Source organism: Lontra canadensis, unplaced genomic scaffold (assembly GCF_010015895.1).
Source record: "Lontra canadensis isolate GAN:19392208 unplaced genomic scaffold, GSC_riverotter_1.0 scaffold48, whole genome shotgun sequence".
NCBI classification, from domain to species: Eukaryota; Metazoa; Chordata; class Mammalia; order Carnivora; family Mustelidae; genus Lontra; species Lontra canadensis.
This window is the reverse complement of record NW_022631042.1, coordinates 8,248,373-8,260,431: the sequence shown is the minus strand read 5'-3', so window position 1 is coordinate 8,260,431 and position 12,059 is coordinate 8,248,373. Positions and strand designations below refer to the sequence as shown.

At 40.5% G+C, this 12,059-nt stretch overlaps 2 protein-coding genes across 6 annotated transcripts in view; one reads left to right on the top strand and one right to left on the bottom strand.

The window, feature by feature from the left end:
* Window positions 1-1,546: 1,546 nt before the first annotated feature.
* On the bottom strand, window positions 1,547-5,754 carry TMEM60 (transmembrane protein 60). The gene is made up of 2 exons (XM_032873280.1): window positions 5,546-5,754; window positions 1,547-2,240 (listed from the first exon to the last, which is right to left on the bottom strand). The coding sequence occupies exon 2, from the start codon at window positions 2,188-2,190 to the stop codon at window positions 1,789-1,791; it is 402 nt and encodes a 133-aa protein (XP_032729171.1). The 5' UTR covers window positions 2,191-2,240; window positions 5,546-5,754; the 3' UTR covers window positions 1,547-1,788.
* A 354-nt stretch (window positions 5,755-6,108) lies between these two features.
* PHTF2 (putative homeodomain transcription factor 2) overlaps window positions 6,109-12,059 on the top strand; it is a 119,971-nt gene continuing 114,020 nt past the window's right edge. For 3 of the 5 annotated variants that reach the window (XM_032873272.1, XM_032873269.1, XM_032873276.1), the window contains exon 1: window positions 6,110-6,273. The gene's annotated coding sequence lies outside the window, so the exon portion shown is untranslated. Of the gene's footprint in view, window positions 6,274-12,059 lie in introns of all 5 variants that reach the window. The other 2 variants (XM_032873274.1, XM_032873273.1) reach the window with 1 other exon arrangement.

Genomic DNA, 12,059 nt, shown 5'->3' with positions numbered 1-12,059 from the left:
TGTCACCTTTTAGATATAATTCTTATCCAGTTTCTCTCTTATTTCCTTGGAGACCTCTCCCACCTTTTCTCTTAGATATCTCATACAGAATTTCCTAGCTTAGGAAATTTTATGTTTTATGGCCTAGCTTAGGGGGTATTTTTTGTATAGCTGTAAGGCAAGAATAGTTTTTATAGTTTTAAGTAACTGGAACAAAGGTCAAAAGAATACTACTTTGTGATATATGGAAATTTTACAAAATTTAAGTTTCATTGTCCATAAAGTTTTATTTGAACATAGCACATGGTTTATGGCTGCTTTTTCATCACAGAAGTGATTTGAGGTGTTGAGATAGAAACAATATAGCCCACAAAGCTTAAAGTATTTACTAGATAAACATTTAGAGAAAAATTTTGCCGACTCCTGACCCAGCTAATTACATGTGGTGCTGTCCTTTTCCTTTTCCCTGTGAGAGATCATACTTAGTTAATACTGCATAAATATAGCTTTTGCTGAATTTCAGAATCTTCCTATCTGGTTTCTCATAGAGATGAAAGCCTTCTTCTACTTTGAATCTATCATCAGAGAGACCAAATTGTTTGGATCTCTCGGTTGAATTAGGAATATCTAATCAAGCCTGGCACATTATGTTCCCCATATTAACTATCCTTTTCCATACTATTTTTAGATGCTCAAAAGAAGAATATATACCAATTATAAGACAGAAAAATGCTTGTAACTGATCAATTTTTATTTATTTAGTTTAGCTCTATAGTTTCAAACAAGGAGTTCAGCTATATTAATTTGTGGTGTGTAGCTTAAACTTTTTTTTGTCATGTTTTCTTCTTTACAAAAGAGAACTAGACCAAAATGCTATATTCAAAGCAATCCTCTCACGTATTAGCAGCCAGGAATCACTATCATGTGTGTTAGATATTTTTAAAACAGACAAACTACTACTTTGGGTTCTTCCCAGAGCTAAAAGTGAGGGCTGTATAGGGCGAGAACAATCACCTGCTTTAGGGTTATAATGCATGTAAGACTGTTTGGAATTCTTATAAGTAATGTCACCTATGTTTCACTGGAATGGGTTGAGTGCTTTGGTAGCATCATCCATAAATTCTCAAGCCAGGACACTTTTAAGAGTGAAAGGGGCACTAACTTCCTGAGGCCCAGGACAACAGGCATAAACAGGAACTGTCCTGATTCAACCAGAATGAAAGTTCCCTCTAACTTTAGGAATAGGCAAGCCTCTGCTCTGTTTTAATATTGCCACCTCTAATTCATGGGCCATAAACAGAAGGAAGAAGTAGCAATGAAGTTAGCTTAGATAGAAATCTGGCAAACTCCCAGACTCCTTCTGAATATAAACACGAAGTGGCACAACTATTTCAGTAACTAGGTTTTTTCCTCTGTAATTTACAAGCACAAATGACCATTTACTTTGGTCGTAATGGTGCTATATTAAACTTCTACCCAAATAATGTAGATTAAAGACTTCATATTTATTTACTTTACAAATTGACCACATACATTCAACAGATTATTTAAGAGTCAAGTAGAAAAATAAGGTCAAAAACAAACTTTATTTATATAGGGATAATAAGGATATTAATAACTGAAATACTGAATAATTAAGCTTTGGATTGACTAGAAGTCCATGATTCACAAAGACTTTTATGGAAGCAGTATAAAACTACATTTGGTTATTTTTCTCAGTTCTCTGGTATTCTTCAAGCTTGCAAGGATTCAGAACACTTTAATGATAGCTTGTTAAACAGCAGTAAAATGAAATGATGTCCTTAGAAGTCAGTCTCTCACAAAAAAGACGTTATATCCAAGTTCTATCAAAGCCCCAGCCAGTAAGGCCCATAAAGGAATGAAGACATAGGACAGATTCATGGTAGTAAACTGTTCCAGTTTAGCACAGAGTGCAAGGCAGAAGGCTAATTTAAGTAACATTGCAATGAGGTACCAGGCTTTTTTTTTAATATTGTGCGATCCATGTCGAGGGTCAAAGCCAGACTTACATCGCCCAGCCATTTTCACAATCAGCATGACAAGAAGGATAGTATCAAATATCCAGACTGGAATAAATATGAGGAACCAGTTCCAAGGTGCCTTCTCATCCAGTTTCAACACCAACATGATCAAGAAGAGTAATGTGAAAAGCCAGGTGAGTAGTACTCTCTGAGCCAAGGACATTCTCATTTAAACAGTTTAAAGAGGCTGTTGCAGAGTCGAAAAAAGGAAAATATACCCTAAGAGAAGGAAAAAAAGTCAGGATTGTTTTGATACCGGAAAAAAAAAAAAAAAAAAAATCACTTCCATTCCTGTTGAACAAAGCTGGCTCTTCCCCACTCACAGATTTCCTAATTTTGAAAACATGCTATTCTTCTTCCTTTCAAACCCTGTAAAATTTGTAGCCACCTTTGACAACATTACATTCATAATTCCTTAGCCAATGACAAAATACAGTAAAACTTTCAGTATATCAACTGGGCATAAGCTCTATTCAAAATGTCTCAAGAACAGTCTATTCCTTTATATTGCTGTCACTCAAGTCCAAGTACTCATGACTTCATTCCTGTACCTCAGGGATACTCTTAAATTCTTTTTGTACATCTGTACGTCTATAAATTTTCATTCAATTTTGAGATGTACTAAGAAAAAGCATCCAAAATCAAAGCAAAAAAGGAGGAAGTGGTTATCAGGTCAAGGGAGGAGAGTTTTAATAGGGTAAAATTCAGATAGTAAACAGAAGTTAGGTTGTGAGGATATCATTGGACTAAGTAATACAGAATACGTTGATAATACTGGATTTTCACATAGTTTAGTCTGTGGGTCTTTTTAAACTTTCTCACTGCAATTCTTATAAATACCTATTAGTCTGAATTTTTCTTTTTAATACTACTCATTATATATTTTTTGGTTTGTGGTATAGATCCTGATTTTTTTGCTAGTTGCTATCCAGTAATCAAGACCACTTAAACTTTTGACATTTTGTTATTACTAGATGCTATATTACTCAAGAATTTAGGCTCTTTCTCTCGCTCTCTCTCTTTTTTAAAGAATGTAGGGCTTGAATTTAGGCCTCTGAGATCAATAGTTGCATGCTCTATCAACTGAGCCAGCCAAGCAACCAGAAGTTATTTCTCATATCCCTTATATCTGTATCTGTCTACAGATCTGTCTTACTGACCTATATTTCTGTTTTTCATTAGTACTCTATGACTATGATTAGATATGTTCTAGGATATACTCTAATATCTGAAAGGACTAGTAGTACCTACTACTCATAGATTTCTTTTCCAGAATGTTTTGCCCTTCCTTTTTTTTTCACTGCTAAAATCACTAATTCTTAAAAACTTGGAATTTTGATTGGGACACATTAATCTATAATACTTAGGTATAAGCATTTATTTAGCCTTCACATACAGGTTGACAGTATATTCTGTACTTGTTCAAGCTTTTTGTATCAACTTTGGGGGGATTTGGGAAAAGGGTAAGTAGATGGAAATCAGAAGCCAAACTGCAGCAGCTGGGTGCGGAGTTAACAGAAGATAACAAAATGTAAACAGCTGACAATACTTTATTCCTCTGAAACACTTGGAGAAGATAAAAGACACATAATGAGATTGAGAAAGGGTCAGAAGAAATTTTTCAGTAAAGGAAGAACCTATGATTAAAATGGAGGGAAATAAGCCACAAAGAGTGATAGAGAGAGGACACTTGATGGAAAGAGAAAAATAGAAGGTGGTAGGTAGGGTAGCAAAAGATGAGGGTAGGAGTAAAAATGCAGAGAAATAGGAAAAAGTGAAGGAACTGGCTAGGTGAATAAAATGCCCAAGACTAGCATGTTTAATTAATTATATTTTAAAACTAACTTTGAGGGGCGCCTGGGTGGCTTGGTTTGTTGGGTGTCTCTGTTCATGATCTCGGGGTCCCGGGATCAAACCCCACATCAGGCTCCCCACTCAGGAGGAGCTCTGCTTCTCCGTCCCCCTCTATCCCTCCCCAACTTGTTCTCTCTTTCTCTCTCAAATAATCTTAAAACAAAACTAAACTAATTTTTATATTCTTTGCTACACCTCCACTACTTTAAATAGTGGGCTATCACGGAGCAAGACTGTGTATCTGTTTTACTGTAATGGTGACTAACAGATCTCCTAACTCCCCTTTTCCCATGATACCCATCTGCTAGCACCTGTTTTCTTAGCTGGCAGATTGGAGGCTTCATACTACAGTATGAAAAGCAGATGCTTTTGCTCCCAGGAAGGCTTTTTTCTCCAGGTCTCCTTTCCTGACCAAGGGCTGCTACAGTGGGATACGGGGCTGAATTTGGAAAAAGAAGTGTGAAGGATGTGAACTGATTATTAACTACAAATGGGTTTATACTGTAAATCAAGTTTGCTCAAACCTGATCTCCAATCTATCTGGCTGTTTTTGTGAGCCTTTAAAAAGTTTATGGTAATACACTTGTTTAAACACAACTTTCTATCAGCCATTGGATGAGTCAGGGTTCAAATTTTTGCATACAGTGCTGAGTAACAACTGGTCATAACAACAGCTGCTATACTCAACATAGGTACTTTAGGACTGGAGAGGGAGGGATGATACAAAGAGCACAGTTTTGTGGCTTCAGGTTTTATAATGTGGGATGCCACAAAGTTCTGTAAGCACTTCTACTAAAATGCTCTCAAGTGGGAAGCACTATGCTGATATTTAAATGACGCTTGAAGAATTCTGGATGCTGAGCTACAACGCCAATTTTTACTTGTTCATAAATCTGCACTAATTGAAGTAATCGTACTAGTCTTCTTTCTCCTCAAGAGAACGGGCTGCATACTCCAAAACAAAAATCTGCTCTACTAAAGTCCTATTCAAGTTGATTACTTCTGGTACCAGGAAGATAGTTAAGTATTAGTTCATATGCTTCCTCATCCATTGTCAAAATCTTCTGCACTGTCCCAAAATGGAAATCGAAAGGGCTCTGCCCACAGTTCCAGCATCTAGCAGTTGTGTGTGCACTCATTAACTTGCCCACGGTGCGGTCTACACCACCCCCATTTCCTTCCCTCGCAACTGCCAGCACTCTTCCAAATGAACTCACCCTATCCCGAAGACAGTTTTGCTTATGAGCCCACAACAAAATTCCTCTAAATGAATCGTTTTCGAAAGGCTCCTAACGGCCTTGTCGAACTAAACCTCCCTTCAGCGGAACAGCGCTCTGCTTACAACTTACATGATTTTTGGGCCTACTTATTCCTAGAACTTCAGGACGTTCATAAACGATCTTCGCCCTTAGTCTTCAAAGACCTACTGTCCGCCCTAATTCGGATACGCGTTGGGCCCAGTATACTTTGGGAGCTGAACGCGGTTTCTTGCACACGATCCAAAACGCACGCACAAGCCTGGTGCCAACCAGGTGTCTGTACGTTTGGCGGGGAGTGTAAGGAGCTGGGAAGCAGCGCCAAACCCCCTGAGGTCGGGAAGCCAGCGCCGGGGTACCGGGTGGGCAAATGCACCTCGGGAGAATGCCGGCCCACTGGACCCCGGGACTCACCTGGCAGCGCCGCTGGCCGGAGAGCGGGGAGGGACGAGAAGATCAGAAAACTCGCCAGTTTGGATCCTTGGCCTTTTCCACGCTTTCTCCTCCATTAAATCCAGAACCCGTCACATGATAATCAAGAAAAAGATCTCAGTTCCGCCTATCCAAACCACCGCGGTGGAGGCTCTGTGTTCTACCTCAGGCCACGCCCACATCCGGCGCAGGTTCTCACCGCCTCCGGGTCTACCCTCTCTACCTATAGGTAGAGAGGATGCCAATCTGGTTTCAGAGGGCCTTTTCCCTGAGGTAATTGGACCATTTGGCCACCAGTGCGAACCAACCGACCTTTTCTTACGTTCGGGTTTGTCAAAAAGGCGGCGATAAAAGAAGCCACTAGGCCCGCCTCTCTACTGCTACGGGCTAAGAGGAAAGTCAGTCTAAGCACAGCCTGGAGTAAACGTGGTCCCATTGGGCCCACAGACGCCAATCAGACCAACCAGCGCTCGGCTCCGCCCCCGAGGGGGCCCCGCCTCTTTTCTCGCCCTCCCCGCCAGCGCGCGGCGACTGCAGGCTCCAGCGCAAAATCCTGCGGGAGAGGGGGTGGGGCGGCAGCTCCGGAGGCAGCGCTCCCGCCGGCAGCCTCGTTGTGACTCCTCCGGCTCCCGCAGCGTCGGCGGCGCTCGCCTCGGAGTCTCCCGCGCGCACCCCAGCTGCCTCCTAGCGGCGCGGCGCCCGCTCCTACGGTAAGAGCCGGCATCACCTCCGCGCTTGGGCGGGCCGTGTGGAGGTCGTTGGGTTCTGACAGAATCCTGGGGATGGAGCAGGACGAGGGAGGGAAACGGCGGGCGGGATGGAGGTGGGGGCTCCGGGGCCAACGCATTGCCCTCCGCCGCCAGTGACTTCCTCGGCAGCCGAGGGCACCTGCGCGCCGGGGTCAACCGCGGTCCCTTCCCATCATTTGACCGGTGGCAGAGGCTCAGCCTCCCGCCTCCCGAGTCCGTGCCGTCCTCGAGCCTGGATGGTGACGGGCCGAAGCCCAGCGCCGCCTCCCGCCCCTCCGCCCCCTCTCGCGGCCCCTCTCCTTGGCTTCCTTCCCCTGGCTGTGTGCTGGGGGCGCGCCGGGTCTTGGAGGGCGTGCGGGGGCATCGGGTGGCCGAGCCCCGGCGAGCAGGAGAGGTCAGCTAGCGGCCGGAGGAGCGGGCTCGGGCGGAGGGGGCGACTGTGCGCACGCCGGACGCTGGCTGGAGGGAGGGTCTCTGCCCTGCACCCACTGGGCCGGCAACAGTTTAGTTCACTGATTCCAGCACTGACTGCGGAGCGGGTGCTGAAATCCTCTTGGGGCCCTGAGGGCTATTTCCCCTCTGGAAACAATACTGCAGTCCACCAGCTTGCTTTACCTTTTCTTATTTTTATCTGCCTGATGTTGACAGCCAGTATTTTGGTATTGTTCCTTCGAGTCATGACTTTTAAACTCAACACCTCCTTCTATAACTCTGGAGACCGTTCTGTCACTGACCCATCATCGTCACTATTTTTAGCCTGACCAAAAAAAAAAAAAACACAACAAAAAAAAACTGCTTTATATACCAAGTAGTTTTAAAATCTGTGAATTATTAAATATATTGTAATGTATACTTACTGTCTGTTTATGGTATATCCTGATTACTTTGAGGTTACTTTGTTAATCGTGTGCTTGATTTTATAGTTTTTGGTTAGCTTGAGCCAACTAGATATTTTAGGATTTTTTTTTTTCAAAGACTTTGGGTATAGCCATAGTATTTGCTCTTGTTTTTAGATAACATGTATATATATATATTTTTTTAAGAAATTTGTTTCCTCCCCACCTGGATTTTTTTTAGCATTTTTTAGCATTTTTAAAGTTTGAAGGGAGGGCATTCTGAGAATTTGGGAACTATGCACTTTAGCCTAAAGAGCTGTAAAATGGCATAACAATTTGAAATCCTAACTTCTTGGAGTAAACATTGTTAAGTTGAAGAGAAGAAAATTGGTGTCCGCTCTCAGTTGTAGTGGTTCAGCCTCCACAAATTCCAGAGGAAAGCAATCTAGAGGTCTGGAGAGAATGAGCCATGCCTGAGACCAGACACAGGTGATTCCATGGAAATTTATTGCTGGGGAAATAGCCTGCCTCCCACACAGGTTAGTGGATCAGATAGTATTAAGTTAGGTGTTAGTAAGGTAGGAAGTGTGTTTTGTAACTTTTACCACTTTCTGAGAGGGCATGAATATGTAGTAAGAGAAAAAAGTGTAATGTACAGTGGGGGCACTCTTGTATAGTCAAACTTCCCAGAGTAAAGGTTTTTTTGTTTTTTTGTTTTTTTTAGTCCAAACTGGCAGTGGACAGTTTGTCCTAAAAATGAAGTGGGTGGTCTGAGCAATTTTTATTTGTTTTGTTATTTTTTAAAAAATATTTATTTGTTTAAGTTAGCTCCACATCCACTGTGAAGCTGGAACTCACAACTTTGAGATCAAAAGTCACATGCTCTGCTGACTAAGCCAGCTGGGCATCCTGGCCTGAGCAGTTTTATTTTATTTTACTTTTTTTGGCCTGAGCAATTTTTAAACCAATGAACCTTTTTGCTAGCCCATATAATACAGAAGTTCAAGGAATTTGTAATTAAAAAGTCTACACTAGACTAAGCCAAAGAAAATTTAGGGTGGCATGTAGGAAAAATGAGGATCGAAAAATAGTTGGATTGGTTCCATGCTATCTTGTTTAATCTTTATCATGCTATGAGGTATGTACTATGATTACTGTTCTGTTTTATAGATGAGTTAACCACAACTTTGGTTAACTCATTTGTTCAAGATTTCTCAGCTAATAAGTTGGAGGTGGGATTCACATCCAGGCAATGTTACAAAGCCTAAATTCCAAGCCAATATGCTTTACCACCACCATGGCTTCTTAGATACCTAGTACAAGGAGAATAATCAATGGAGAATAATGCTGCAAAATCATAAACTGAAGAAGAGTATTGTACAAATTGGGTAACACTTTGAGTCACTGTATGTAGTCACTGTTGAGTATTGCTGGGGATATAAGGATGGAGTCCCCTTTCCTGCCTTTAATGGGGGAGAGAAATAAATAATGATAATACAATACAATATATACGATAAGAGAGTGCCATAGAGTCTGATTTTTTTTTTTTTTTAAGATTTTATTTATTCATTTGACAGAGACAGCAAGAGAGGAACACAAGCAGGGGCAGTGGGAGAGGGAGAAGCAGGCTTCCCACCAATCAGGGAGCCCAATGCTGAGCTGGAACCCAGGACCCTGGGATCATGACGTGAGCCAAAGGGAGATGCTTAAGGACTGAGCCATCCAGGCACCCTGAGTCTGATTTAATGGAAGAGAATTCAGTTGAAGTTTAGACATACCAGTATTTGAATTCCTGTTTGGCCTTGTGACCTTTAACATGATAGTAAACCTTTGTCAACTTCAGTTTTCTCATCTGTTAAGTGGAGAAGAATTACTTCAAAGGGGAGTAGTAAGCATTAAACAGAGGATGTAAAGTACTGGCACACTGGTAAGCCCTGAATAAAGAAGACTGAATAATATTCAGAGTGGAGAGGGGTTGGAGGAGTTGTGGAGAGCTATCTCTGGAGCCTTAAAGGGTAAGTGGTAGTTTTCACTACTGGGGAAGGAGGGCATCCCACAGAGAACAGGAGGCAGGGTCAAGGACAGGAATATGGATTGTTGAGGGAATGGCAAGTAATTGTAGCTTTGTGTAAAAAGTATTTGTGAAGGCGAAAATTTAAACGGTAATTGTGTATAGATGTGGCTGGGCAAGGTGAGTACGACCCAATTTTGGCAGTTGGAAGTTGCAAACTTAGATATTAAAATTGTAGGAAATCCTCAACAGTTTGTGCATTGTTACATTTTTATGTACTGTTTACCATTTAATACTTATTTTCCCCAGTGACAATTAAAACTTCCAAACGTGTCCAACAAAGCACTTTCATTATTTCATTGCAGTGTTTCATTCTAAGCTATAAAGGAAGACATATACCACTAGAGGCATTTGCACTTAATTTGTGGAATGTATTTCGGGATTAAAAAAGAACAATCTTAAGGTGACTGTTGCTTCCCTTAACCCTTTTCCTAGTATGTAGCCACATACAGCCAGTATTGTAAACTACCCTTTGATATATGCTGACTGCCTTTTCTGAATCCAAATTTGAGACCGAATGGTGGGACAGAATGTTTTAAATTGGGGCTGTTCTTTAAAAATCTGAGAAAAAAACCCACTTGTGTATCTTCCCTTCAGGTTAGCCCAGAACCATAAATAACTTCCATTGGATTTATAGATGTAGATCACTTCATGACCAGAATTATTTGACTAAGTTGAAAATATTAAATGCCATTTAGGAAGGCTGTGTGTTTATTCCAACTTGTTAGCCTCATACAAATTGCTAAAAGGACACAAAGTATAAAGATCAGTTTTCACGTGAGAAAAACAGACTGCTTCCTAGAACAGGTAGTTTTACAGCACTAGGAAAGAAAATATGCTGGACTTCATTCTGAGTAGTGAACAGGAACTGGGCAGGAAATGGCTGTGGCTGAACCACTACCTGATAATAATCATAACATGATTGAATTTGACATTTAATGAGAGGAAGTAAAGCAGGGGAAAAGTGCACTGTATGCAGCTTTCCAGTTTCAGAAACAGTAGGAGAAAAGGGCTGTTAAAAGTGTTTCTACAGAAATTATGAAGATGTGGAGCAGGCACTGATATTTGTTGCATGAATGGAAGCACTTTAGTAAAACATTCTGTAAAAGGTCTGTTACAGATAGTAAAAAGCTTAAAGTTGCATGGCATGAGTTTTGGTCCTCTGCAGACTTAGGTTCAAGTCTCAATTCTACAGACCATCAGTTGTGTGACTTTGAGCTCATTATGTAATCTTTTTGAGGTTCAGTTTTATTTAATCTTAGATGGAGATATTTACCATGTAAGATTTTGAAAATTAAATGAGCTAATGTACATAAAGCCCTTGACACATTGCCTGGCTTATAAGACATGTTCAGAAAATGGTTGTTGCTATTATTTGACTAAGTTGAACAGGTGTGTTTGTTTGTTTGTTTGTTTGTTTTAGTGGAGATGCGCAGAGAGGGAGAGCCGGGGAGAGCATCTTAAGCAGGCTCCACGCTGGGTGTGGAGCCTGGCATAGGGCTTAATCTCACAACCCTGAGATCATGACCTGAGCTGAAATCCAGAGTCCGAGGCTTAACTGACTGAACTACCCAGGTGCCCTGTACAGGTGTTTTGTTTTTGTTTGTGTGTTTTGTTTTTAAATTTGATTCTCAGATACAGTAAGGAGAGCCAAAAAATGGCAAACAAATAAAACCTTAAGAGGAGACAATAGGATATTATACAGGCAACAGGCAGAGTTGAATTAAAAATCAAGTCATTGCATGCTTGCTTCAGCAGTATATATACTAAAAAGTCATTGCAGCTACATACAAAACAACAGAAAAGATAGGAAAGAGCTTCATATTCTCAACTTCTTTTTTTCCTGATGAAAGTAGGTCAGACTCATTAAACCAGGTAGAGTAAATAAATAAGGTTTTGCTACTCTAAATAACAATAAAAAAGAATACTGAAATTGTATTGTGAGTTTAGTATATACACAGAAAGGACTTTTTTCTTCAAATGCCTTAGCCACATTCTTATCTCTGAAATTCTTTTAACAGATAAAAGCCATTAATTTTATAGTTATAGAGAAGGTTTTCAATGCAAGTAATCTTGGGAGGTAGAGCAGGTTAATTTAACTACATATATTTTACAAGTTTTGATTCTCTATATCCCATTGCCTACTATGTATCTCTTGGGCAGTGAATGTATCATATATTGGAAAATAAACATGTCTTCTTGTTCCCAAATCTGTTTCTTCTCTGTATTCCCTATCCTAGTGAATAGTTCTTCTATCGTTCAAGCCAAGAGTCATGGAGCATTCTTCTTTCTGTACCTTTCATGTCCATTCGGTAAATACGTCTGGTCTTTCTCTTTATTAGCTATCCATCTTCTAACTGTGCCTTGTCCTATCACCCACCCCTCATTGCCACTGACTTATTTTAGACACTCATCATTTTTTCTCCAGGTAATTAATAGTCTCCTTGGTTTTAATTTAGCCCCATATTAACCAGCTCACACAGCTTCCTTCTAGAATGATGTTGCTGAATACTAATATAGTCAGATTAAAATTATATTCTTAATGCCAGCACATGATGATAGTTAATAAATATTAGATCCTTTAGTGTATCTTGAACTTAAGATAATACTAAGTGACTTATATACCTATACCTAGAGTTTTCTTTGTGGGAAAGGTTTTAACAACTACTTTAATTTCATTAATAAAGGGCTACTTAGTTTCTTTATTTGTTCTTGAATGAGCATCATTAGTTTCTATCTTTTTTTTTTTTAAGATTTATTTATTTGAGAGAGCGAGATCATGAGCAGAGAGAGAGGGGAGAGAGTCTTAAGCAGACCATGCTGAGCACAGAGCTAGACTC